Below are 27,763 nucleotides of genomic sequence, written 5' to 3' on the forward strand. Positions count from 1 at the left end.
TGGGGGGATTCAAGGTGATCATGTTGTCCCACGTGGGGCTCACAGTTTGAATCCCCATTTTCCAGATGAGGGAACTGAGGCACAGAGAAGTGAAGTGACTTGCCCAAAGTCACACAGCTGGCAAGCGGCGGAGCCGGGATTAGAACCCATGACTCCGACTCCCAAGCCGGGGCTCTTTCCACTGAGCCTCCCTGCTTCTCTAGAAGAAGGGAGATGGACATCAAAACAAGTAATCAGGCATCAAGTCTCCTCTTTACTAAATAAACCCTTCTCTTAAATCCCACTGCCGCCTTCAGCTCCCTGCTCCCATTCCTAACCAAATTCACAGCATCACTAAAATCCACCCCTTCCTCTCCATCCAAACTGCCATCACGTTGAAGCAGCGTGGCTTAGTGGAAAGAGCCTGGGCTTGGGAGTCAGAGGTCATGGGTTCTAATCCCAGCTCCGCCGCTTGCCAGCTGTGTGACTTTGGGCAAGTCGCTTAACTTCTCTGTGCTTCAGTTCCCTCATCTGGAAAATGGGGATTCAAACTGTGAGCCCCACGTGGGACAACCTGATCACCTTGTATCCCCCAGTGCTTAGAACAGTGCTTTGCACATAGTAAGCGCTTAACAAATACCATCTTTTTTAAAATTATTTTTAATACAAGCACTTGTCCTACCCTGCCAGGATTATCCTATCAGCCTCCTTGCTGACCTCCGTGCCTCCTGTCTCTCCCCATTCTAGTCCGTACTCCACTCTGTTGCTCGGATCATTTTTCTACAAAAACGTTCAGGCCACGTTTCCCCACTCCTCAAGAAACTCTAGGGGTTGCCCATCCAGGTCCTCATCAAACAAAAAATCCTCCCCATTGGTTTTAAAGTACCCAATCTCCTTACCTCCTCCTACGTCACCTCGCTCCTCTCCTACTACAGCCCAGCCGGCACACTTCGTTCCTCTAATGCTAACCTTCTCACTCTATCTCGATCTCGTCTTATCTCGCCACCGACTTCTCGCCCACATCCTGCCTCTGGCCTGGAACGCCTTCCTTCCTCATATCAGACAGACAATTGCTCTCCCCCACTTCAAAGCCTTATTGAAGGTACATCTCCTCCAAGAAGCGTACCCTGACTAAGCTTTCCTCTCCTCTTCTCCCACAACCTTCTGCGTCACCCTGACTTGCTCCCTTCATTTGATCCCCCTTCCCAGCCCTGTGGCACTTATGTATATATCTTCTATTTATTTATTTATTTATGTGTATTACTGTCCATCTCCCTCTCTAGACTGTGAGCTCACTGTGGGCAGGGAAAATGTCTGTTTAGAGAAGCAGCGTGGCTCAGTGGAACGAGCACGGGCTTGGGAGCCCGAGGTCATGGGTTCTAATTCCGCTTCCGCCGCTTGTCAGCTGTGTGACTTTGGGCAAGTCACTTCACTGGTCCTCAGTAACCTCATCTGTAAAATGGGGATGAAATCTGTGAGCCCCATGAGGGACAACCTGATCACCTTGTATGCCCCCAGTGCTTAGAACAGTGCTTTGCACATAGTAAGCGCTTAACAAATACCAACATTATTATTAGTGTTGTAGCGTACTCTCCCAAGCGCTCAGTACAGTACTTTGCATGCCGTAAGCGCTCAATAAATACCATTGAAAGAATGGATTGTATGCACTTCTGCCTTAACTTCTCCTTCCCTCCTCTCTTATTGATTTACTATAAATAGGTTTTTTCCCCCATTACTGCCCCGAGATCACACTTTCTAAAGCCATCCCTGGCCTCCTCATAGCAGTGATCAGTGAGCTGAACTCTGCCTAAATCCTCCTTGACCTTTTGGCCACTTTGACCACTGTTACGAATGCCCCCCGTCTCCTTAAAATGCTTCTAGAACTCGGTTTAGCCGAAATGGTGCTCATCTCTCTCTTCCTGCCTCCCTGACTACTCCATCTCACTTTCATTTTACCGGCACCTCATCTACTTTCCATTCCCTAACTGGAGGTTCGTAGGCTTGTGTTCTGCATCTCCTACATTCCTTGCTTTACGTTATGAGGTGCAGCGGGGCCTGGTGCAAAGAGCATGAGCCTGGGAGTCAGAGGACCTAGGTGCACTGCCAAGTCCTTGCTGGGTGACCCTGGGCAAGTCACTTCACTTCTGGGCCTCAGTTTCCTCATCTGTAAAATGAAGATTAAACACCTGTTCTACTCTCCCTTTCAGATTGTGAGCCCCATGTGGGTCAGGGTCTGTGTCCCACCAGATAAAATTGTATCTACCCCAGCGCGTAGAACAGTGCTTGACACGTAGTAAGCACTTAACAAATGCCATAAAAATAGCAATAATAATAATTCGCTCTCTCAGGGACCTCAGCTCTATCCTCTCTACAGTCACTCCAATCAGGTAGTGATATTTATTGGACACTTAGTCTATGCAGTGTACTGTATTAAGCACTTGGGAAAGTACAATACAACATCAATCAGTGGTACTGAGCACTTACTGTGTGTGCAGAGCACTTTACTAAGCACTTGGGAGAGTTCAACACAATAGAGTTGGTAAACATAATCCTTGCCCACAGGGATCTTACAGTCTATAAATCTTCTCCTCTATCCCCAATCCCTCTCCATATATTCAACCTTACATTTCCTCATGCTTCCGGAATATCTCTACTTGGATGTCCAGCTGATACCCCAAACTCAACATGTTTAAAATTGAATTTTTCATTTTCCCTCCTAACTTTCCCATTTCTGTTGATAACACAACCAATCTTACTGACCCAGAAGCTTACAACCTTGGTGTTGGCCTTGACTCCCTCCAGGCTTTCAAACGTCAATCAGTGGTATTTATTAGCACTCAACCGTGTGCAGAGAACCATATATAGCACTTGGGAGAGAGTAATGTAACATTTGGTAGACATGTTCCCTGTCTTAAAGGAGCTTACCGTCCAAGGGAAACTTATGCCTCACTTTCAGCCAACTACTGAATCCTGCCTCACACTACAGTTGGATTATTGTATCAGGTTCCTCACTTGTCTCCCAGCCTCTTCCTCACCCCTCCTTCAGTCTGGATTGCGTGATGCTGCCCAGATCTCTATTTTAACTTCTTTTCATGTCTGTCTGCCCCTGTAGACCAGCTCCTTGTAGGCAAGGATCACGTCTGTCAACTCTACTGTGTTGTACTTTCCCAAGCACTTCCTGAAATTCAGATCTCTCCACCAAAACCTCTATCCATCTCTGATCAAGCAAAAATTCCTAACCTTTATCTGAGGTAGATCCAAGATAATCCGGATTCACATCGGATTTTAAATGAATTGTTTTGTGACCGAAAAGGACAAAAGGTTCATTGTTCTGCGTAGAAAGTAACTTTCCCTATTTTATATATTGGCTGTCTTCACCCGCTACTTTCCACCTTCATTCTTCGCTCCTTCCATTCTCGTACTCAACTCTGCTGCCTCTGACCCCTTGCTCGTTCTATTCTCTCAGCCTGGAATACCCTCTCTCAAACTCACTGGACCACAGCCCTTCCCAGTTTTAAAACCATAACCCTTCTGAACTCCTCCTGGAAGTTATTATCCATTAATTCTCGCTAGCCAATATGGATCAGCCCAACAGCCATTTTTAAAATTATTATTTTATTTTATTTTTATTAAGTGCTAACGTAGATGTACGATGATCAAGTTGGACAGAGTCCACATGGGGCTCACAGATGAGGTCACAGGCACAGAGAAGTTAAGTGACTTGCCCAAGGTCATACAGCAGATAAGTGGCAGAGCTGGGATTAGAACTCAGGATCTCTGACTCCCAGGCCCGTGGTCTTTCCACAAGGCCGTGCTACTTCTCGCAGCCATCCTCTTACTGTCCTCATCACCTGTAATTGTGTTTACATTCAGTTATTTGTTCTGATATCGCACCCTGACCTGTTGGCACCACTACCTATTCTGTACTCACTCTTCCTCCGCCTCCCACTATTCATTAATAATTTGGGTCTGAACTGTAAACTCCTTGAAGGAAGGTGTATACTGCTTCTGTCTCATTCTCCCAAGTGCTCAGTATGGTGCTCTGCCCTCAATTATCAGAGTAACTAAGGGCAGAGCACCATTGATTATTGAGGAATAAGTACTGAGGAGCAATTGAATAATTACGAGAAGCAGCGTGGCATGGTAGCTAGTCAGCTGTGTGACTGTGGGCAAGTCACTTCACTTCTCTGTGCCTCAGTTCCCTCATCTGTAAAATGGGGATGAAGACTGTGAGCCCCACGTGAGACCACCTGATGACCCTGTATCTAACCCAGAGCTTAGAACAGTGCTCTGCACATAGTAAGCACTTAACAAATACCAACATTATTATTATTACAGGCCTGGGAGTCAGAAGGACGTGGGTTCTAATCCCAGCTCTGCCACTGGGCCTCAGTTACCTCATCTGTAAAACAGGGATTAAGACTGTGAGCACCATGTGGGACAGGGACTGTGTCCAACCTGATGACCTTGTGTGTACCCAGCGCTCAGAACAGTGCTTGACACAGAATAAGTGTTTAACAAATGCCATCATCAATTGGTGGCACCTTGTTAGAGTCAGCCGGCTTCCTTCTCTCCATGTAGCGTTACCCACTTGCGGGTTATCACTCAGGTGGTCCATCAGTAGTCTTGTGGCTTCAAATTCTCCAGAGTAATAACAGTCATGGTATTTGTTAATAATAATGTTGGTATTTATTAAGCGATTACTATGTGCAGAGCACTGTTCTAAGCGCTGGGGTGTACAGGGTAATCAGGTTGTCCCACATGAGGCTCACAGTCTTAATCTGCATTTTACAGATGAGGTAACTGAGGCACAGAGAAGTTACGTGACTTGCCCACAGTCACACAGCTGACAAGTGGCAGAGTCAGGATTCGAACTCATGACCTCTGACTCCCAAGCCCATGCTCTTTCCACTAAGCCATGCTGCTTCTCAGAGTGCTTACATTGTGCCAAGCACTGCCCTGACAGCTGAGGTAGATCCAAAATAATCCGATCGGGCCCCACTTGGAGCTCACTTTCTGAGTAAGCTCGTTATTGCTAAACTTTCATTTAGTATTTGTCGGAATGGATCTGAAATGAACTGGTTTGTCACCAAAAAGGACTAAAGGTTTATTGTTCTGTGGCAAGTGACGGGCAGGAGAAGGACTGGGAGGGCGGTAATGGAAGGAACTGTTAGGAAGAGTTGACTGAGCCTGCTCTTTTTGGGAATGGCATCTTTCCTCCTGCTCTCAGGCATCTACTTTCCCATGGATGACCCTAGTGTCCCGGAGAGATTCCGTGGCATCGGTGTGCGCATCGAAGACGACGTGGTGGTGACTCAGGACCTGCCACTCATCCTGTCTGCAGATTGCCCTAAGGAGATGGAACACATCGAAGAGATCTGCAGCAGGGGCTCTTGACCTCTCTCCCCAGACCCGTATCCACCTCAAAAGCCTCAGGAAGCACGTAGGCACCCGCAGCCGTGTGTACGTTTGCGTGTACGTGTCGGCGCTGTACGTCCGGACGTATAGACGCGTCCCTGTCTATACGGGACGGTAGGTGTCTGTATGTGTATGATTTTTTTTTTTTGAAGTAAAGAGGGTTCGGGGGTGACTGAGGAGGGATTAGTCAGCTGTGAATCCCTGGAGCTCTGGGAGGAGAGAGGAGGAGATCGTTACTGACTTGGGCAAAGTCGATGCTGAATGTAGATGTCACAGTAGGGTTTTATGTTCCCATCTCCCATCCATTTGCGTTCATACTCTTTTTAAATGTAAATGGACAAAAAAAAAGATTTCCCTGCCACGGCCGTGCAGAGCCATATCTTTCCACTGTCTTGTTAATGCCACCCAGTGTTTAAGGTATTTTTATAGTGCTTGAATTGTCAAGTAGTATTAAAGGCCTCTGTTTAGTCCAGGCTTCCAATTGGTAGCCTGAACGGAAATGCCACATCTAGACCATAGAACGGTGAGGTGGAGTTGTGCACCGCGATCTCCCTTGGCCCCTACCTCTTGACTCCAGGCTCACAGAATTTCTGAGAGGCCCAGGACGGTAGCATCTGTCATTCAAGCCCGTCATCCCTCTTCAGTTGAGACCACTGTAGAGCTCACATGGCAGACGGAAGGAGACCACTCCCTCCATAAATTCTCTAAAGGAGCCAGGGTTTGAACTGTCCATTTCTTCTTTCATTAGCTGCCGACACACGTCATTAGTGTCTTCAGCCAATTCCCAAGTGGCAGGGCATCGGCGCCTGTGGCCTAGAGACCTGGTAGATCATTCTGTCTTCTTGGGACTAGGAAGGAATAGGGCAGGAGGTGGATGAGAAAAAGGGAAACGATAAGATAAAATCTAGATCTTCCACCATCTATTTTCTACCTCCACACTTCTCCAGTCTTAGAGCTCCGTCTCCCTTATCAAATAGACCCCCTTCTTTCTGAGTAAGACACTGGCCTTCACAACACATCCTCTGTGCTTGAACCCCTGTGTGAGGAAACTTGTCTCCTCCTCCACACTGGGGAGGGGAGGAAAATGCCTGTTTGCACCTCCTGACATTTGAAAAAAAAAGAAAGACCCTTCCATTTCAGATGGCTGAGGAAAGTCCTGTAATCTTTCCTTTTTCCTTTAGGTATTGTTGAAAGGGCAGGGGCACTGGCATGGAGCCCCTCACCTCTCAGGAGAGGTAGCGGGGCAGCTTTAGGTGCAGCCATGGGCCCCTGAAGATGACCGGGGTAGGATTCCTTAGGGAGCGTGGGTTGGCCTGATTTAACCTCTGAATTGGAGCTGGTAAAACCTACCAACGACGATGCCGTGGATTTTTATTTTTTTTTATAAACACCACGGAGAGGTTTGGGGAAGGAAGGACTCGGGGCTGATGCTCACCTTGCTGGGCCAGAACATCACCTCTGTGGTCAGGAAATGAAGGAAGAGGCCACGCCAGGCCCAGGCGGGTGGCCAGCGCCATGAGAGGCAAGAACACCATTATGAATCCGATTGGCTAGAGTGCACGCTGAGAATTTTTCGAAGAGGGTTTGTTGCCTGACCCATTTCTTCTTAGATAACTTGCTTTCAGCTAAGCGGACAGAAAAGAACGGGCCTGCCCAAATGCCCTGCCGCCGGCACCCTGCAGGGCGGAGCAGCAATATCACGAAACATCTTGATCCTGTTTACTTCCTCTTCGCCTCTCTCCCTCATCAGGTCTGCCGCCCCTGGCTTTAGCCAACCATTATTTTCCCAAGTCAAGGAGACGGGTGGACAGGCCACAGAGGAAGCAGAAGTGGTCGGGTTGTTTTCCCTTATTTGCCAGATTGTACTGGGGGTTGCTCCTCCTTCCAGTGAATAGCCGTTTGAGGCAGAACACAAAAATCAGCGGCCTCTCACTGCTCTCCAGCGAAGAAACTAGTTGGATCCTTCTCTATGCAAATCCACCAGTATTCAGAGCCATCCTCCAGGCTTGAAGATGAAGATACCGATCACGGTCCACATGGGTGTGTGTGAATGGAAAGATCCACGTGTGGCCAAGAGTGCAGATGTGAAAATGAATCTTTGACTTGAGGCTGGGTTGGTTCTTTGTGGAATACTACACAGTTTTTGCCTTCCCTATGCAAAAAGGCTGAGATGAAGTTAAATCCTTACTGTCCTCAAAACCTTTAGCAGAACTTGAGTAGTTAAGGGTGGCCTACAATAACTCCCATGAATGTCCCATTTGGAGGAATCTGTGAGCAACCCTCTAATCCTCTACTTGGAGCATATAGGTCTCAGAATTCCAGAAAGAATATCCCAGGCATTTAAATTGAACAAGCGAGCCTACCAAAAAGAAGAAAATGGAAACCTCGGGATGCTGTCTGGCACAATAAATATATATGGAACAGTGTTTTCACCTTTAAGTTCGGGAAGTTTTAGTTTCGAAAAGCAGGTAGCAAATAATAGCTCCATCATATGTTTCCATCCCTGTAATGGGCATAATCCGGTCATACTTGCCCTTCGGGATCAGTGGCATGTCAGTTGTTTCCACTGTAATGTGGGAATCATATTCTTGAAGAACCTCATGTTAAGGAAAATTCGTTCTTAAATACTCCAACTGGGTTCAGCCCCTGCATACAAACACATTGTCAGAAGAACGTTCCCTATCTCTGCCCAAACGTTCTATTCCAAATGCACATGGAAGACCCACGTTAGAGGAGAACCAACACTTTTCCAAATATAAACCTTCCAAAAGGCGGCCTAATTCAGTGCCTATGCATGGGACTTGGAGAAAGTGGCTCCTCAAAATATGAGCTGCTTTAATAACAGTCTAGCATCTTCCTGAGGCAGGGGGAATCCATGGAGAGCAGCCAGAACCCAACCAGCAAAGGAATCGAACATGGCCGATTCCAGATCGATTCTCCCACTGCATTTCTATTAAGTCAGTATTTCTAACCTTCCTAACTTTTCTATCAAAGAGGCCGAGTGAGTAACTGGTTTAGAGAAACCATTAGGACACAGGTGAGAGAAAGGAAAAGAATCCCCTCTTTTCCACTCTTACCACAAGTTAGGGAAGGATTAACTAGCAGGGATAGTGATGCTTTAAGGCCTCCTATTTGAGATTATTAAAGCACTGTTATACTCAGATGGATTCCAGAAAGGACGCATTTTAATGGACAATGGAGATGTGCCTTGTGATTCCGTTTTAAGAAAGACGCAATTTGTCCATTGTTATTGTCAAGTCACTTCACTTCTCTGGGCCTCATCTGTAAAATGGGGATGAAGACTGTGAACCCCACGTGGGACAACCTCATCATCTCATATCCCCCCCCGAGCTTAGAACAGTGCTTTGCACGTAGTAAACGCTTAACAAATACCATTATTATTATTGCTCTGCCATTAGGAAAGTTCAATAGGGCCAACCATCCAACAATACATGTTCACCAGTGATACTGATCCATCTGCTTTTCCTGTAGTAGCTGAAAGGTCCAGGGATAATTGATCGGGGGAAGAAAGGAGTCATTCATTCATTCAGTCGTATTTATTGAGCATTTACTATGTGCAGAGCGCTGTACTAGGTGCTTAAGTCAAAGTCTCAAGGCTTTTTTCTGTGATTTTTTTTTTTGCCATTTTCTTTCAGTATTTCCATTTAATGGCATCAGCAACATGAGGTTGGGGATTTGGAATTAGATATGACCATGTTCTTTGAAGCCAAAGCGCTCGGCTGTGTTTAGTTGGGTTAACGAGTACAGCAAAGTTGAAATCCCAGAGAAAATATAGAGTGAGTTCCCTAGGTGGAGCTGGGCAATGTGGATCTTTTTTTAAAGGCCTTACCAAGAACACAGGAGCATCTATTAAAGAGGATTGTCTGTAAGAAGGAGCAGTTGGTACCTGACTGGTCACTTCTTCATGCATTTGTGTGGAAATCATTTCAGACCTTCAAAAGGGCAAGGATTGGCAATACTTAATGTGGCAGAATTGCCCACTGAAAATCAAGGTCTTGAAAGCGTCCACACCAGGGACTTAGAAAACTACAAATTTTTCCTAGAATTCCAATGACTTTGTATTACTTCTATGCAGATTATGTATATTCAATTTGGACAAAATGCTGTTACTTCCTAAAGCCTTGTCCTCTGAAAATGTTACAGGTGTCACTCCCCAAACAGGGAAGAACAGCTGTTACTGTCATTTAAAAAAAATAAAACAAATATAATGTTGGTCACCTTTGTAAGTGCATCGATGATTATGTCACAAAAAGGGTTTAACAGAAACCTGATTTAGAGCCAGACAGCAGATAAGAATGGAAAAGAGAAACACGTGTTGGTAGGTTGAGAGCCAAGGTTGGATTATCCAAAGTTGGGACTTTAGCTGAGGGCGACTCCTCCACGTAACTTCCGTTTAATTATGAGAAGGACAGAGAATAAGTTGTATAAGTATGGACCAGGATAGCAGCATCATTACAACCTAATGTCTTGAGACTCCTGGAATTCGAGAAGCAGTGTGGCCTAGCGGAGGCCTGAAAGTCAGAAGGACCGGGTTCTAATGCCGACTCCGCCACTTGTCAGCTGTGTGACTTTGGGCAAGACACTCAACTTCTCTTTGCCTCAGTTACCTCATCTGCAAAATGGGGATTAAGACTCTGAGCCCCTTGTGGGACAACCTGATTACCTATTTTCCCCCAGCGCTTACAATAGTGCCTGGCACATAGTAAGCGCATAACAGATACCATAAAAAAAGAAATTGGTCGTCTTGGACTTTCTAGTTCTCCACAGCTGACGCATTTCTGGAAGCCAAGCAGCTCTGACAACATTTGTGATTCCAGGTAGCCTCAGCTAAACATCACATCCCCGTTTTCCCAGGTTAGTACTAACCTAGAGTGTCGCTGCAAATGTTATCTTAACGTTGCATTCCCCAGTGTATGGTCATGCCCCAGCACATGCTGCAAAGATTAAAATTTTCATAGAAAATTCCCCCGGCGACAGTAAGATCTGAAACAAACTCCTGCAGTGATTATCATCTCTGGAGCAGACCAGTGTACACTTGACTGACTGTAATATTCCTTGGAGCTTCCTATCTGTGGGCAGTCGTCGTCTTCAGCAAAAGAAAGCCGCAGCGGGTCCAGATCCCACCTATAGATTGCCGGGAGAGTCTGTACTCAGCAGTGTAAATGGTCGGATAGTTTGTCATGAAACAGATTAAATTTAAAGGTATTTATAACCCACCACATGTTCAAAAGGTCCTTTACCAAAAGTGGACTCCAAAGTAAGACCACCGTGGTCTCACCGCCTGTCAACACCGCCACTGCCTCATCTGCACTGAAAAACGCTCAGCTCCTTAAGGAGGGTCCTTAAAGTAGGGGGCAGATGTTGGAGAAAAAACAAAACCAAATGAATGTATCGTATTCAAGTGATTTTCACCTAAGCAGGGTGTTCATTGCTTGGTTCATCCTTGCCCCCAGATTTATCCCCTCACCGCTCAGGCCCACACACCTGTCGGCACCTAAGGGCAGAGAAATGGTGCTTCTTTCAAACCAGTTTACACCAGAGTGGCGGTAAAGCCAACACTACATGAAAGGTCCTTTTCACACATGGCAAAAAATGGGGTCTCTTCGTGCCGAACCAGCCGATTATCGATATATGGCAGGCTCTTCAATGCTGTAGTTTCCCTAATGCTGTACTCTGCAAAGACTTCTTTGGAACGGGTTTCGGATCCAATTTAGAGAGGGGTACCCTTGTCTTTAAACATAATACTCAAAATGGTTTGACATATTTCTGAGGGACAGAAACCAGTGAATAGAGAGAAAGTTGGGTAGAAATTTTTGTCAATGGGTGCACCGTTCTTTGGAAGAGCTTTCAGGAAAATTTACACCGCAGACTCCCTTTGTTCTTAAGTCCATATGATTGTATTCCAGAGAGTGGCAATCATTTGCTCCCCAAATGATTTACCTCCCAGAGTCACTCCATAACCATTGATGGTTTTCACCACAGGAGTCACCTATCACCTAATATTTATTGTGTGGTTGTCTTTGTAGGACCAGTTACTCAGAGGTAATGTCTTCACCAATGTGGCTATCTGAAGCAAAGCCATAGTTGAAATTGGCCAGACCTGATCTTTCCAATTGCAATTTGAGAAGCAGCGTGGTCTAATGGGTAGAGCTCAGGCCTGGGAGTCAGAAGGACCTGGGTTCTAATTCCAGCTCTGCCACGTTTCTGCTGTAAGACCTTGGGTAAGTCACTTCACTTCTCTGGGCCTCATCTGCAAAATGGAGATTAAGACTGTGAACCCTATTAGGGATAGGGACTGTGTGCAACCTGATTTTCTTGTATCTACCCCAGCGCTCAGGACAGTGCCTGGCATATAGTAAGCGCTTAACAAATACCATAATTAGTAATAGTAGCGTAAGCATGTCCGCTAGCCCGTAAGCCCCTCGTGAGCATGTATGCCAACTCTCTTATGTTGTGTCAACTCTGCTATAAGTGTACTCTCCCAAATGCTTAGTACAGTGCTTGGCATGCAGTAAGTGCTCAATAAATAGTATTAATTGAGCATCAGTTGAGCACAAAGTATTTTATTAAACATACCAGTACAGCAGAAGCCAAAGGCATGTTCTCTGTTCACAAGGAGCTTACACTCTAACGGAGAGGACAGACATAAAAATATTTACAGTGAAATCAGAATGAATAGTTTGTTCAATCAAATATATGTTTACACATAAGTGTCGAGAGTAGGTATAGTGCTAGAGGTAATTGTTGGGATGAAAATTCTAGTGTACTCTCCTAAATGCTTCATACACTTCTCTGTACACCTGTATGGTTGATGATTGACAAAACTCAGGATGTTGGGAATTAATTAGGGAAGACTTGTTGAAGGAGCAGTTCCTTGTGCTCAAGACTGGCATCTCAGTCTTTTGGTCATCAGCACAAACTAGCTATGCATACCGTCAAAAGGCCCAAATGAAATCAAACCAGAAGTATTCATTTATGAAATGTTTTGGTGGACCATCACATTCTTTTGCAGTCTGCTAGAAAATTTGGACATGGGGGAATCTCTGTGCCAAAATGAACCAAACCCATCCTGTGGATTGTGTTTGTGAAATTCCTGGTTCTGAAAAGTGACTAGAACAAAAAAAAAATCTATGAATTAATAAATGGGGGGGGTTTGGTTCACATTCCCCTGATGTTCCAGTGTATGGGTCATGGTGGTGTGATTTGAGGATTGGGGTGAGGGGGAGGGGTTCGTGACAGAAACTACAGTTTTTTGGCTGGACTTGGGCAGAAGGAAGAAATGTCCTCTTTGGTATTACATTGTTTCTCACCAACTGACCTTGGCCTACAACGGGACAAGGAAATCAGGCCTGGATCCGTCCCTCTCGGGGCTCTCCCCTTCCCTTGGCCTCTGGACTCTAGGCCAGCCTGACCCCCAGGGGGGGGGTCTCCTAGGTGCCCCGGGTGTCTCTTGCTCCTTGTTCCTGTTTTCCCCCTCTTCCATGGAGGCGAGGGGGCCTGAATAGCCGGGACAGAGTCCGACTGGACCCCGGCCTGTCCCAGTGGGAGGCAGCTCTGGTGAGGAGGAGAGAGACCTGGGCCTCCCGCCCTCCCCAGGCTCTCTTTTTAACTCCTTAGGAGGCAGGGGCTGGGGAAAGAGGGCTCCCACTCCTCTCCACCATCACCCAGGGTTCCCCATCCTCCCCGGAGGGGGATGGCGGGGCGGGTTGGCTCCTGACAGTGCTGGAGGGTGCTGCACAGTGTGGGGGTGCAGGTCGAAGGACCTGCTGGTGGCTCTGAAAGGAGCCGGCCCGGGACGTGTTGCTGTTTGAAGGCCGGGTCGTTGAGGGGATGCGGGCAGGGCAGGACCGCTGAGAGGACCCGGGATGGAAGGTGGCACCGTTTGAGGGCCAAGGCGGGGCCGGGCCGCTGAGGGGATTCGGGCAGGGCAGGACCGCTGAGAGGACCAGGGCCGGAAGATGGCTTGGTGTGAGGGCCAAGGGTGGACCGGGCCGCTGAGGGGACCCGGGATGGAAGGTGGCACCGTTTGAGGGCCAAGGCGGGACCGGGCCCAGGGGACGCGGGCAGGGAGATGGCACGGTGTGAGGGCCAAGTCAGGGCCGGGCCGCTGAGGGGATTCGGGCAGGGCAGGGCGGCTGAGAGGACCGGGGCCGGAAGATGGCTTGGTGTGAGGGCCAAGGCGGGGCCGGGCCGCTGAGAGGACTCGGGATGGAAGGTGGCACCGTTTGAGGGTCATGGCGGGGCTGAGCCACTGAGAGGACCCGGGATGGAAGGTGATCATTTGAGGGCCAAGGCGGGGCCGGGCCACTGAGGGGATTTGGGCAGGGCAGGACGGCTGAGAGGACCAGGGCCGGAAGATGGCTTGGTGTGAGGGCCAAGGCGGGGCCGGGCCTCTGAGGGGATTTAGGCAGGGCAGGACGGCTGAGAAGACCAGGTCCGGAAGATGGCTTGGTGTGAGGGCCAAGGCGGGGCAGGACGTCTGGGAGGACCAGGGCCGAAAGATGGCTTGGTGTGAGGGCCAAGGCGGGGCCGGGCCTCTGAGGGGACCCGGGATGGAAGGTGACACCATTTGAGGGCCAAGACGGGGCTGGGCCGCCGAGGGGAGCGGGGCGGGAAGGGAAGGGAAGGGAAGTAGCGCCGTTTGAGGGCCGGGGCGGGGCCGCCGTTCCGTGGCGCAGCCGGCGACACACCAACACAGGCAGCGCGGCGTCTGTGGAGGGGCGGTTGGGGGCGGCCCAGGCCGCCATAGACACCCCTCCCTTCCCCGGGGCCCCCCGAGCCACACCAAGGGAGCAGGAAGTCGGAGGGGAAGGGTGTGCGGGGGGCGGGGAGGGGAGTCTCTTTAAATGGTTCGACTCCTCGTCCTTCCCGGGCCACGCCCGGCCTCTCCCCGCCCCTGCCCGCCCCCTCCTCCTCCTGTGACGACGGGAGGCCGACATGGAGAGGAAGGAGGAGGGGCCGGCGGCCTCCCCTGCGCCTTTAAGAGGCGGGGCCGCCCGCCCCGTCGCCTCCCTCGGGAGGGAACGAAGGGTGGGGGTGGGGGGCGGTTCGCCGCGCGCTTTTGCGCAGGCGCAATGACCGCTGGCCCGGGCCCGGCTTTCCAAAATGGCGGCCGCAATGGATGTGGACACCCCCGGCGGCACCAACAGCGGCGCCGGCAAGAAACGCTTTGAAGTTAAAAAGGTCGGGACGCTTGCCGGGGAGGCCGGAGGCACCGCGGGTCTGGAGGGCGGCGGGGCCCCGGAGAGGGAGAGAAGGGAGCTCGTTTGCGGGAGATGCCGGGGATCCGGCGGCCCGGGCGGGGGGGGGGCGGGGCTTCGGCGTGACTGGCGTGGGCCGGGGCCAATCGCCGTGGGGGGATGCTGAGGCTGGGGCGGCGGGCCGTCCAATCAGGGGGGCTGTTATTAAAGTGTCCCCCAGCGCGGCCTATCCCGACGGGGCAGGCGCCCGAACTGTCATTGGGGGAGGCCCTGAGGGGTGGGATCGAGGGCAAGGGCGGGGAGGGGGTTAGTCATCCTCGCTCAATCGTCCATTCCCAGCGCTTAGTGCAGTACCATTGAATGAACGAGGTAGCAATAATAATAATGTTGGTATTTAGTGAGCTCTGCACACAATAAGCGCGCACTAAATACCACTGAATGAACGAGGTAGTAATAATAATAATGTTGGTATTTAGTGAGCTCTGCACACAATAAGCGCTCACTAAATACCACTGAATGAACGAGGTAGTAATAATAATAATAATGTTGGTATTTAGTGAGCTCTGCACACAATAAGCGCTCACTAAATACCACTGAATGAACGAGGTAGTAATAATAATAATAATAATGTTGGTATTTAGTGAGCTCTGCACACAATAAGCGCTCACTAAATACCACTGAATGAACGAGGTAGTAATAATAATAATAATAATGTTGGTATTTAGTGAGCTCTGCACACAATAAGCGCTCACTAAATACCACTGAATGAACGAGGTAGTAATAATAATAATAATGTTGGTATTTAGTGAGCTCTGCACACAATAAGCGCTCACTAAATACCACTGAATGAACGAGGTAGTAATAATAATAATAATAATGTTGGTATTTAGTGAGCTCTGCACACAATAAGCGCTCACTAAATACCACTGAATGAACGAGGTAGTAATAATAATAATAATGTTGGTATTTAAATGGTGGTATTTGTTTGTTAAGCGCTTACTATGTGCAAAGCACTGTTCTAAGCGCTGGGGGATACAAGGTAATCAGGTTGTCCCACGTGGGGCTCACAGTTTTTTTAATCCCCATTTTACAGATGAGATAACTGAGGCACAGAGAAGTTTAGTGACTTGCCCAAAGTCACACAGCAGACAAGTGGTGGAGCTAGTGAGCTCTGCACACAATAAGCGCTCATTAAATACCACTGAATGAACGAGGTAGTAATAATAATAATAATAATGTTGGTATTTAGTGAGCTCTGCACACAATAAGCGCTCACTAAATACCACTGAATGAACGAGGTAATAATAATAATGTTGATATTGATATAATGTTAATATCGTCCATTCCCAGCGCTTAGTGCAGTGCTCTGCACCCAGGAGGCGCTCACTAAATACCACTGAATGAACGAGGTAGTAATAATAATAATGTTGGTATTTAGTGAGCTCTGCACCCAGGAAGCGCTCACTAAATACCACTGAATGAACGAGGTAATAATAATAATAATGTTGATATTTAGTGAACTCTGCACCCAGGAAGCACTCACTAAATACCAACATTATTATTATTATTATTATTATTATTATTATTATTACCTCGTTCATTCAGTGAGCACTTCCTGGGTGCAGAGCTTAACAAATACCACTGAATGAACGAGGTAATAATAATAATAATATGAATGAGGTACTAATAATAATGTTGGTATTTAGTGAGCGCCTACTGGGTGCAGAGCTTAACAAATACCACTGAATGAACAAGGTAATAATAATAATATGAACGAGCTAATAATAATAATGTTGGTATTTAGTGAGCGCTTCCTGTGTGCAGAGTTTAACAAATACTAGTGAATGAACAAGGTAATAATAATATGAACGAGGTAATAATAATGTTGGTATTTAGTGAGTGCTTCCTGTGTGCAGAGCTTAACAAATACCACTGAATGAACGAGGTAATAATAATGTTGGTATTTAGTGAGCACCTACTGTGTGCAGAGCTTAACAAATACCACTGAATGAACGAGGTAATAATAATAATTTTCATTCAATCGTGTTTATTGAGCACCTACTATGTGCAGAGACTGTACTAAGCGCTTGGAATGTACAAATCGGTCTCTGTTACCGACTTGTACATTCCAAGCGCTTAGTACAGTGCTCTGCACATAGTGCTCAGTAAATATTATTGAATGAAAATTATTATTATTAATGTTGGTAGTTGTTAAGCGCTATGCGCAGAGCTCTGTTCTAAGCGCTGGGGGAGATACAGGGTAATCAGGTGGTCCCACGTGAGGCTCCCAGTCTTCATCCCCATTTTACCGATGAGGGACTGAGGCACAGAGAAGTGAAGTGACTTGCCCACAGTCACCCAGCTGACAAGGGGTAGAGCCGGGATTCGAACCCATGAACTCTGGCTCCCAGACCCATGGTCTTTCCGCTGAGCCATGCTGCTTCTCTACCAAGAGCGCCGAGGTTTAGGGGCCTAGGGGAATAATAATGATAATAATGGTGGCCTTTGTTAAGCCCTTACTCTGTGCCAAGCACTGTTCTAAGCACTGGGGAGGATTCAAGGTGAGTGGTCCCAAGTGGGGCTCACAGTCTTCATCTTCAGAGAAGCAGCGTGGCTCAGTGGAAAGAGCGTGGGCTTGGGAGTCAGAGGTCATGGGTTCGAATCCCCGCTCTGCCACTTGGCCACTGGGTGACTGTGGGCAAGTCACTGCACTTCTCTGGGCCTCAGTGACCTCATCTGGAAAATGGGGATGAAAACTGGGAGCCTCATGTGGGACAACCTGATTACCCTGTTTCTCCCCAGCGCTTAGAACAGTGCTCTGCACATAGTAAGCGCTTAACAAATACCGACATTATTATTATTCACTTCTCTGGGCCTCAGTTCCCTCATTTGTTAAGTGGGGATTAAGACTGTGAGCCTCACGTGGGACAACCTGATTACCCTGTATCTCCTCCAGCGCTTAGAACAGTGCTCTGCACATAGTAAGCGCTTAACAAATACCGACATTATTATTATTCATCCCCCTTTTCCAGATGAGGGAACTGAGGCTCAGTGAAGTGACTTGCCCAGAGTCACCCAGCCGGCAAGTGGCGGAGGCGGGATTAGAACCCGCGACCTCGGACTCCCGGGCTCTTTTCATTCATTCATTAGATCGTACTGATTGAGCGCTTGCTGGGTGCAGAGCATTGGACTAAGCGCTTGGAAGGGACAATTCAGCCACAGAGAGAGACCATCCCTGCCCCACAATGGGCTCACAGTTTCCACTGAGCCCCGCTGCTTTTCTGATTAGACTGTGAGCCCATCATTGGGCAGGGATGGTCTCTATCTGTTGCCGAATTGTACATTCCAAGCAGTTAGTATAGTGCTCCGTACATAGTAAGCCCTCAATAAATACTATTGAATGAATGAATGAATGATGCCACCCTCTGAGCTGGGGACGATCCACCTTTGGCCTCCCCCTTTTCCCGACTCCTTAGAGCCTGGCCTTGATTGAATTCTAGTTCAACCACCCCATTTTTAAATCCGTTTCCTTCATTCAGGCGCATTTATTGAGCGCTTACTCTATGCAGAACACTGGACTAAGCGCTTGGAATGGACAATTCCGCAACAGATAGAGACCATCCCTGCCCAATGACGGGCTCACAGTCTCCCTGTCTTAAATCCGTTTCCTTCTTTCAATCACATTTATTGAGCAATTACTCTGTGCAGAGCACTGGCCTTAGTGCTTGGAATGGACAATTCTGCAACAGATAGAGACCATCCCTGCTCAATGACGGGCTCACGGTCTCCCTGTCGGCTCAGCTAGAGAAGCAGCGTGGCTCAGTGGAAAAAGCACGGGCTTTGGAGTCAGAGGTCATGAGTTCAAATCCCAGCTCTGCCACTTGTCAGCTGTGTGACTGTGGGCAAGTCACTTCACTTCTCGGTGCCTCAGTTACCTCATCTGTAAAATGGGGATTAAGACTGTGAGCCCCATGTGGGACAACCCGATTCCCCTGTGTCTACCCCAGCGCTTAGAACAGTGCTCTGCACATAGTAAGCGTTTAACAAATACCAACATTATTATTATTATTATTCAGCCCTCCTCCCCGTCAGAAGCATCTCAGTTTCTAATCCGGCATCCTTTCGGCCTTTGGCCACCCTGAGGGCCAAACCCTTGTGCCCGCTCTTCTGGTTTAGGCTTACTTGGCGAAGGCAGGGAGGATTTCTAAGGCAGCCTCCCCAGAATTCAGAATCGTAGGGTGCACATTCCAAAGTAATACGAGGGACCAAATGAATCCCTTGGAGCAGAAAAGCCCGAAGGGGGTTGGGGGAGATACTGCGACAAGCAGATTGAGAACTGGCTTCATTTTGCTCGAAAAAGGAGTTTGGAGGCTTGCCAACACCTTGGTTGAAGCAGTATCTGTTCCCACTTAAAGATCCTCTGAACGAAAAAAAAAAGGATTTTTAAGCGAAGGCCTCTGAAATGAAGCAAGGAGGTTAATCCCGCCCGTTTGATTCTTAAAACTGAAATTGTTTCTGCCCTTCCGTAGTTTCTGGTATTGCTCAGCGGCGCTTATTCCAGTATTGCTCAGCACAGCCATGTTGAAGAGTGGTAAAGCCGTATTTTTTTCCCTTCCAAGCCAGAGCCCGGAGGCACCAAGAAGATGACTTAATTTTTAAAAAAGATGAAAGTTAATGGTGGGAGATGGGGGGTGGGGCGGGGGGGGGTGACAACTGAGGTACTGACAGGAAGTTTGAGTGGCATTTAGGAAACGTAGAAGCCAGAGAATTGAACTTCTCGTATACCACTGGTCCAGTAGATCTGGGGTTAGCAGTAAACAAAAACATTGAAAACTAAGGGTCAGTGTTTCTAGCGTGAGAGGAGTAGGCAGAATGCAGTAACTCTAGTGAACCCTTAGCTTGTCACCTAAGGCATTATGTGATTTTCAGAGGATGACCCTGTTCTGTGCCTTCCCACTGGGGGTAATCAGTTATCAGTTCAGTTTATCCTGTGATTACACATTTTATGAACCCATCATCATCATCTGAGTCTTTTCCTAGTAATTATTGTAAATTTGCCTCCCTTGGCCACAAATGCCCTTTCAAAACTGCCCCACAAGCCTTTTGTTGGGGTACTACCTTAGGGTTTATCAAACTCCTCAATAGCAAGTGTGAAAAATTGCCTTGGCCATTTGTGTACGTGTATTTATTAAGAGTTCAAATGTGGTACTTGGAAGCTCCCATTCTCAGGAGACAAGGGCCCCTATCCAGCCCACTGTTTTTCCCAACAAAGGTAAAAATACATTTAGTGGTCATTGCACATGAGAATAAAAAGAGTTCTGTGTTCTGTGTATAATATGTGCATAATTTGAAATTTGTTATTACAATAAATGCCCCAATTTCACTGCTAGGTATTGTGAACACCAGGTATTTTATCTACCTAAAATTCATCAGTGGCCCTCAAACCCAGAAATTACCAGTGCATTCTTTGGGAGCTCAAAAAAAAAAAATCTCAAAAGAAACTTTTCTTCGTAAGCAAGTAGAGGAATGTTCAGCCTCCGGAAGAGCAAAGCTGCGTGTAGCAAACTTTCAAGAGTAACTTTGCTAAAATCCAATCTGGTGTGATGCTTGTGGGTGAAAAACTGGTAGCCGAAACCAGGGATCTTGAAGAGAGCTCTGATTTGGGATAGCGGTTCTGCTGTAAGTGTGCATTGTTCTCCCTTTTTCTTTTTGCAGTGGAATGCAGTAGCCCTCTGGGCCTGGGATATTGTGGTTGATAACTGTGCCATCTGCAGGAACCACATTATGGATCTGTGTAAGTAACTGGGGGAGGGGAGGAAGCTGAAAGAGTTACAGGATTGCAGTTATCCAGATGTGACCAGTTTTCTTCACAAAGAACTGCAAGGCCAAGTCCACAATGATAGAGGCTGCTTCTGCCTGTCAGTGAGTTTCATTTAAAGTGGTTTCTGGGTTGCTGGGTGGTTCTGAGGGCTACCTGCCTCAGAAAATCGATTTACTCAGACCTACATTTAGAAAAAATTGGGGCCGGGGGCTGGAAGGTCACTCTCCTCCCTCTTTTTTTGTTTCCTTTCCCCTCCTCCAGGAATGTAAAATCAGGAATGGTAAAAAAGCAGAACGCTGAATTACGCCGTTACACCAGAGCCAGTATTTGTTGAACAGGAATCTCAAGGAAGTTGGAGGGAAAACTAAATTTTCTAATGGGCTCTAAAGGGGATATTGGCTCATGTGAAGACAGCATCGTAGAGAACATCAGATTGAGAGATTCTGTCCAGTGAGAACTTCATTTAAATCTCCTTTAACAACATCCGATATAATGTTCTGTACACAGTGGCACTTGGTGAATGTGGCCTGATTAACTTTGTATCATTTTAGTAAAAGGATCCTAACTTGAAAGCATTTCTTGGGGGTTGATTAAACCAGGAACACATGAAGGCACTTCTTAATCCATGAGCTAAAATTTTTTTTGTAATATAAACAGAGAAACCCAAAAGTTCAAGAATTGAGGACTTGTTACAGTTTATTTTTCATGATTAAAACGTCTGTTTTCTAAATTACAAAATAATTTGAGGGAGACCATCATGACTAAAGATATTGTTGTGCACTAAATAACTGTGTATTCTTGGATTGTGTGGGGATTTAGTTATTCACCTCTTTCCCGTGACAGTCAAAGCAGGCCGGCAGCTTCTGAAAGTTCTGCAGATGAAATATGCCCATCCCAGAGGAACATAATCACTGTATTAAATGTGATCAGGCAGGTCTCTGATTACAAATGCCCACATTTAGTTATTCTCACACAGGAGTCTTGCCCCTGAGGGAAAGTGTCACTAAAAACTTGATGCAGTCTTGGCCAAAAGGTCCTAAAGATTGCTGCTGGAAGACTTTGTTTTCTTTGTTGTATTTTAGTTTTTAATTCAGTTGTTTCCTTCCTGAATATTACATTTCCCCTTTTAAATACAATAGGTTCAAAAACCACAAAACCGCTTGGCCTAAAGCAAAGAGTATAGGCCTGGGAGTCAGAGGATCTGGGTTCTTATCCTGCTCCGCCATTTGCCTGCTCTATGACCTTGGGCAAGTCACCCAGCTTCTTAGGCCCTCAGTTTCCTTATCTGTAAAATGGGGGTTAAATGCCGCCTTACACTGTGGGACCGGAACTGTGTCCAAACTGATTATCTTGTTTCTACCCCAGCACTGAGTACAGTGCTTGGCGTATAAGTGCTTAACAAATACCACTATTATTGTCATTACTGATTATTCTCAAAGAGTGTTTAAGTTTCAGTGCAGGCTTCTATTTCTGCATCTCTTCTGGGATTGTTGTTGTCGAACGTTAAGTGTGCATGATGTTAGGTACAGTCTTGAATTCGCAAAAGGCACAAGTTGACTTGTGAGCAACCTAGCAGCTGAAGTGAGGCCATCTCTTCTGTTACATGGGAAGGTTTTTTCTATCATCAGTCTAGGGAGGCCTCGTTTTAGGTGGTCTTGGACTTTCAACAGTAATTGGATTTGTCAAAGATTATACTCAGAAAGTATCTCAGTGAGCTTTAGCTGTATCTTGCTCAGAAAATGGCGGTTTCCTGGCGGTCCCTTGATTCAAGTAACCCTCAGTAGTCCGGGGACGGAAACAGGACGGTCTAGGTTTTGGTATTTCCCTCCTGGCTATACCCCAACACTTTTCAAAAGTCATATTAGTAAATCTTTGAATTCTCCATTCTATCCCGAAGCATTCTCCGTGGAAGAAAACCTCCTAATTGGAGTAGGAAGCCCCAAAAAGTGGTGATGTCAGTTGCTCCATAGTGATCAGGATTATTTTATTTCATTTCTTTAAATCAGCTTGCCATCGCTCATCAGACATTTACTTTTCACAGTTGCTTAAAATCAGAGTCCTTCTTTGCAACTTGCTCCAACATTCGGTGGCTTGTGAGACCTTTTCAAGTATGTTTGAAAGAACTGGGATCTCTAGGCAGCTTTCTGTTTTCTTCTTCCTGAAAAGTCAACCAAAAGTCTGAATATTTTGAGAGAAGAGTTTTAGTTTAAAAGAAATTGTGTGTATTTTTCCACGTGCTTTACAATTTTCTTAGTTTACCGGTCCTCCGATAGTTATTGTCTTCACCCCCAATAACTTTATTTTGGCTACTGCCATCTTTTTTCTTTTTTCCCCCCAAAAAGGCATGTCAAAAACTGACTAGCTTACCAGTTAGTTATACCTCTACTGAGAGGTAATTTCTATTAAAATAAGATCAACCGTACAGTGCCAATGAAATCTCATTTTGAGCCTTTCAAACTGTGCAAATTCATGTGTTTTTATGAAATGGAAATATTCTAAATTACCAGATGTAAGAACTGCGTTGATTTGATGCCCTCTCATTCTACTGCATTTTTATTTAAAAAAAAAAAAGAGTGCTACAGATGTGGTTTTATCATGTGTCAAATCTGCTACTTGCCCCATGTAAGAATCTTCCTTATAGCATTTTACTCACTCTAAAAATGTCTTTAAATCTAGACCATTTGACCCTATGAACAATCTTCTTATAATGCCATTTTCTCCCAAAGTCTTCCCAGGACTGTTGATTTGTAAAATTCTCTCTAAAAAGACAGTAGGAAAATCCTAGGAAGTGTGAAAGTTGAGGCACAGGAAGCCTCCTAACGAGATCCCATCCGACACACTGAACAGCAGCCATATGGGGAGTTCTTGAGTCGATTTGTTTTTTTTCCAGTCAATCATATTTAATGATTGCTTGCTACGTGCAGAGCACTGTCCTAAGCACTTGGGAGAGTACACTATACTAAAGAGCCCCTAACGAGCTTACAGTCTCCAGGGCCCCCAAAATGAGACTGCCCGTTGGGGTATTTGTTCTGAGCAGATCTTTATCATTCATACCTATCATTCATAGGCACATCATGATGGCTTGACAGCAGATGCCTCCCTTTTCTAGAGTCTTCCTTGAAGCTTTTCAGTCTTGAGGAGTGGGATGCCGTTACCCCCTTCAGAGGCTAGAACATAACTTACCAACAAGCCCGGTTCTTTGAAGGTGTCACACCGGGCCCCCTCAACCTTCCCATCTGTCCAACGTTCATCTTCCTTTGGTTTATTTTTCCTCCTCTCCCATTTGGAATGGCAGGACAGCACTCATGGTCATTTGCTCTCCTATCAGACATTGAGGAAATCCCTGCTCCAAGAAGACAGTCTCTATATCTCTTCCCCTCTCCGCCAATTAAAAAAAAAGGGGGGGTGGAGGGTGGCTCGATGAGAGAGGCAGCACCGGATGGAAACCTCTCCAAATCGTGTAGGTTTTGACTGAGCGGTATTGAAAAGATTACCTTGGAATTCTTTTCTGAAGGTGGTGTTATAGTCATTTTCTTTCTATTTAAAAAAACAAACAAACAGCCTGCCAATAGTTTTCCACTTCCTGGTTGCTTTCCAGTCCACTTCTGTGGATCTTAACCCAGGAAAAGAAAGAGTTGCAAATCGCATATTAAGGTCAAAGAATGTCTTTAGACAAGCTTTACCTGATGCTTTACTGAAGCCCATTCTGAGACAGTGGTGGATCATTAACCAATTGCTCATTTTACCCAGGTTGGCTCTGTTCTTCCCTCTAGTCCTCAGGTAGGTGCTATTGCAGGTGGAAGGATCTCCAGATCTGAGTGTGCACAACCTTGTTTCCGCAGGCATAGAATGTCAAGCCAACCAGGCATCAGCTACCTCCGAAGAATGCACGGTCGCATGGGGCGTCTGCAATGTAAGGAATTTGCTGGGCCTGCCAGCCGGGCCTATAATCAGTCACTCGCATTTATTGAGCGCTTACTGTGTGCAGAACACTGTACTAAGCGCCTGGGAGAGTACAATGTAACAGACACATTCCCTGCCCGCAGCAAGCTTACAGTCTAAAGGGGGAGACAGACATGAATATCGGTGCATTACCACTGGCCTGGAACACCCTCCCTCATTATATCTGACAGACAATCGCTCTCCCCACCTTCAAAGCACGTCTCCTCCAAGAGATCTTTCTTGATTAAGCCCTCATTTCCTCTTCTCCCACACCACCCTTGTACTCGGATTTGCCCCCTTTATTCACCCCTCTCTCAGCCCCACAACCCCTATGCCCATATCCATAATTTATGTATTTATATTAATGTCTGTCTCTCTGTCTAGAGTGTAAGCTCATTGTGGGCAGGGAATGTGTGTACCAACTCTGTTGTATTCTCCCAAGTGCTTACTACAGTGCTGTGCACAAAGTAAATTTGATTGATTGTCTCAACAGTCTTTCAGCTGGGCCTTTGTATCATAGTATATCCATTTCCAATCTCACAATGAGACCTTCTGAATGATCGTGGCACCTTTCTCCCAAGCATTCAGTATTCCTGCTCAAGCTAAATGTCCAAGAGGCGTATTTTAGAGAGTCCCCATTTTATATGAGATATAGAACAGTCCAAAAAATGTTAGCCGGTGCTCTGATTGCTCCCTTAAGAAGCTCCTTCCTCTGGAAGGTTCCCTGACCTGCATTCATGGCTGTGGTTGAGTTGGTGAAAAGTCAACACGTCTGCAAAGCTGTTGGGGTTTTTAGGGATGTCAGCACTTTGCTCCACCCCCACATCTAAGGTAACCAGTAAATGGTTATGGGAGGGCGCCGCTTCTGCCAATGTAATCTCTGTAACGAGCCGTGTGGGAAGAGAGGCAGCGTCCACATAAAATGTATTGTTGCAGTCCACCTCCAAAGCCCCTCGCTCACGTCCCACTTCTTGTTCATTTTTTCCCCAAAAGAGTCCAGCAGCCATATAAATGCAGACCTCTTTCCATGCTCCCCAGTTGTAAAAAAAATTCCACTGGATCCCAATCAACAGTCACATTAACTGACCCTACTCCTCCCATTTACCTCCTAAATTTTTACCAGCACCCCCCACCACTGCCTGCCAGGTTTAATTTGGTCTTTTACTCTCCCGTCCATATGTCCTCACTATTATCGCCTCATCCCTTGCGGGGCTCACTTTCCACAAAAATCCAGGCTGCCGCCTCTACCAAGATGACATGTATGAACTCGTCTGCCTCTCATTGTTTACTGTGCTCCAAATGTTTATCTCTTGTCTTCCATTTGCTCCCCTCCTCTCCTTCTGCCTCATCCCGTCTTTCCCCAGGCAGTAAGGGCAGGGCATTGTGAGGAAGTAACCTGAGGTACTGGGAACCAAGTCTTCTGAACAGAATTTGTCCTTTCTTTCAGCACGCCTTTCACTTCCACTGTATCTCCCGCTGGCTCAAAACACGGCAGGTGTGCCCGTTAGACAACCGAGAGTGGGAGTTTCAAAAGTATGTATCCCAAGCCGGCGGTATTTTGGTATTTTGCGACGTGAGCCCCAAAAGCAACGGACTCGGTGGTTAAGTGCCCTGTATCTCCTGCTAGCAGTGTACTTAGGCCTAGGAGGGATGCCCAGTCAGGATGCCCAGTGTCTTGAAAGCCAAATCGTCAGACTCCGGAGGGAGGCCAGCATATTGAGAAGGCCATCACGTTGTGGCTGGACTTATTTGCTAAAAGAGCTGCCTCTCCTTCATCTACCAAGAGAAAAAACTATGCCTGAAAGAAAGCGAGCACTTGGTTTAAACATGGGCTGTTTTTAATTAGGTTTGGGGGCTCAGTAAGGGCCGCTTAGGTAAAAATGACAAGAAGCACATATTAGTTTGGCCTTCCCAGGCGAGTTTAAAGACTTAATCCAGGTCCAGTTTGGTGTGATTAGCATTCTGTGTTTAAGAGCCCCACGTCCCCAGGATGGTGGGAGTTGGGCAGTTCAGGGTGGAAGTCCGTTTGCTCTCCAACATTGAGGATTTTCCCAGGCTAATGCACATGCACAGTGTCCAACCTGAGTGCTTGGCACATAGTAAGTTAAGTACTTAAATTACATTTTAAAAAAACAAAAAAGTACCAGCTACTGAGACAGCGGTCACCTTTGGTGGGGTGGGCTTGGGAGTGAGACTGGGCTAGGCCTAAAAGCGATGTACCGGGTACTTTGATTCCTCACCCTCAATCGGGCAATTGAGCAGTCGGGGGTTAGTGTAAGGACCCCTGGGCAGGAATAACAGCAGAATGTGTGATAGTCTCTTTAAGTGGTGTCAGAAGCACAGCAGCTTCTGCTCTGTCAAATCCTTCACTTTTCCCTCCTCTCTCTTTCCAGCTGTGTGGAGAAAAAAAAAAATTAAAGGAACTATTAGTAACAAGATTGGAGGGCGGGGCAGGGTGGAGGGGTCAGGGAAACAGGCAATAGAAGAAAGGGGAGGTGGGAGGAAATGGACAGGGGCTATAAATTTCCCTTGTGGCTGTAAGCATCCAGTAATGGCTCTGAGGTCTTGCTGTCAGTTTGGTCAGATTTGCGCAGGCATATTTATAGTTTTGACAAATTTGTGATCTCAGAAAAATTAAAAAAGGTAGCACTTAGGTTCAAAATGAAATAATTTGGAAATAAATATACCAACTTTATCTTTCAGGTATGGGCACTAGAAAACCAGAATTCTTCATCAAGCAACACTTCATTTTGTTAACCATCTGATTGACTTTCCTTCCTGAGGGAACTTTTTGGATTACAAATTTGTTGTTAACTCCATGTCTTCTGTGCATCGTCCTTTCGCTTTGGTTTTAATATAGCCGTATTATATTCTATGTGAAATAAAATCAACTTGGAGCCCAGTCGTTTGCTCTGCCTCTTGTGTACGTAAAGGGAATGATGGCAAATGGGGTACTACTCCTTCCTAAACTAGAAAAACACTGGATTATTTTAATCTTAACATTTTAAACCGTGGTAGTGAAGAATACCGGATTGACCACTCTAGGCATAAAGTAATCCAGAATGGATAACCCCAGGGCCATGGCAATGCAGACTTCTCTTGAACTGACTCCACTCACCTGAGGTGTTGGTGTGAGACTTGGACAGATAGGCTGTAAAGGAGAGTGGAACTGAGGATCCGTGTTCTGTGTCATTCTTGAGAAGCATTCCAAGTTCAGAAGGCTCTGAAATGTAATGGTGGGTCAGCCAGACCCAGGTTAACAACAAACCCCTCCCTCAGCCCCACAGGACTTGTGTATCTGTAATTTATTTATTTCTGATTCTCGGAAATAGGATAGGGTAGGAACATTTAATAGGAGCCCCCTCCCACTGTTCACTCCACC

General features: G+C 46.6%; 2 protein-coding genes across 4 annotated transcripts in view; both read left to right on the forward strand.

Annotated features, from left to right (window-relative positions):
• The window catches only part of XPNPEP3 (X-prolyl aminopeptidase 3), a 36,737-nt gene extending 25,151 nt beyond the window's left edge, over positions 1-11,586 (forward strand). For 2 of the 3 annotated variants that reach the window (XM_029079379.2, XM_029079380.2), the window contains exon 10: positions 5,210-9,635. In XM_029079379.2, the coding sequence (XP_028935212.1) occupies positions 5,210-5,376 (167 nt within the window). In that variant the 3' untranslated portion in view covers positions 5,377-9,635. Of the gene's footprint in view, positions 1-5,209; positions 9,636-11,444 lie in introns of those variants that run through there. The other variant, XR_003764470.2, reaches the window with a different exon arrangement.
• Positions 11,587-14,483: 2,897 nt separating this feature from the next.
• On the forward strand, positions 14,484-27,283 carry RBX1 (ring-box 1). Its single transcript, XM_029079483.2, has 5 exons — positions 14,484-14,601; positions 20,334-20,412; positions 24,282-24,352; positions 25,829-25,914; positions 27,085-27,283. Exons 1-5 carry the CDS (start codon positions 14,524-14,526, stop codon positions 27,095-27,097), a joined length of 327 nt encoding a protein of 108 aa, XP_028935316.1. The 5' UTR covers positions 14,484-14,523; the 3' UTR covers positions 27,098-27,283.
• Positions 27,284-27,763: the final 480 nt, after the last annotated feature.

The sequence above is a fragment of the Ornithorhynchus anatinus genome, chromosome 14, assembly GCF_004115215.2.
Source record: "Ornithorhynchus anatinus isolate Pmale09 chromosome 14, mOrnAna1.pri.v4, whole genome shotgun sequence".
NCBI lineage: Eukaryota > Metazoa > Chordata > Mammalia > Monotremata > Ornithorhynchidae > Ornithorhynchus > Ornithorhynchus anatinus.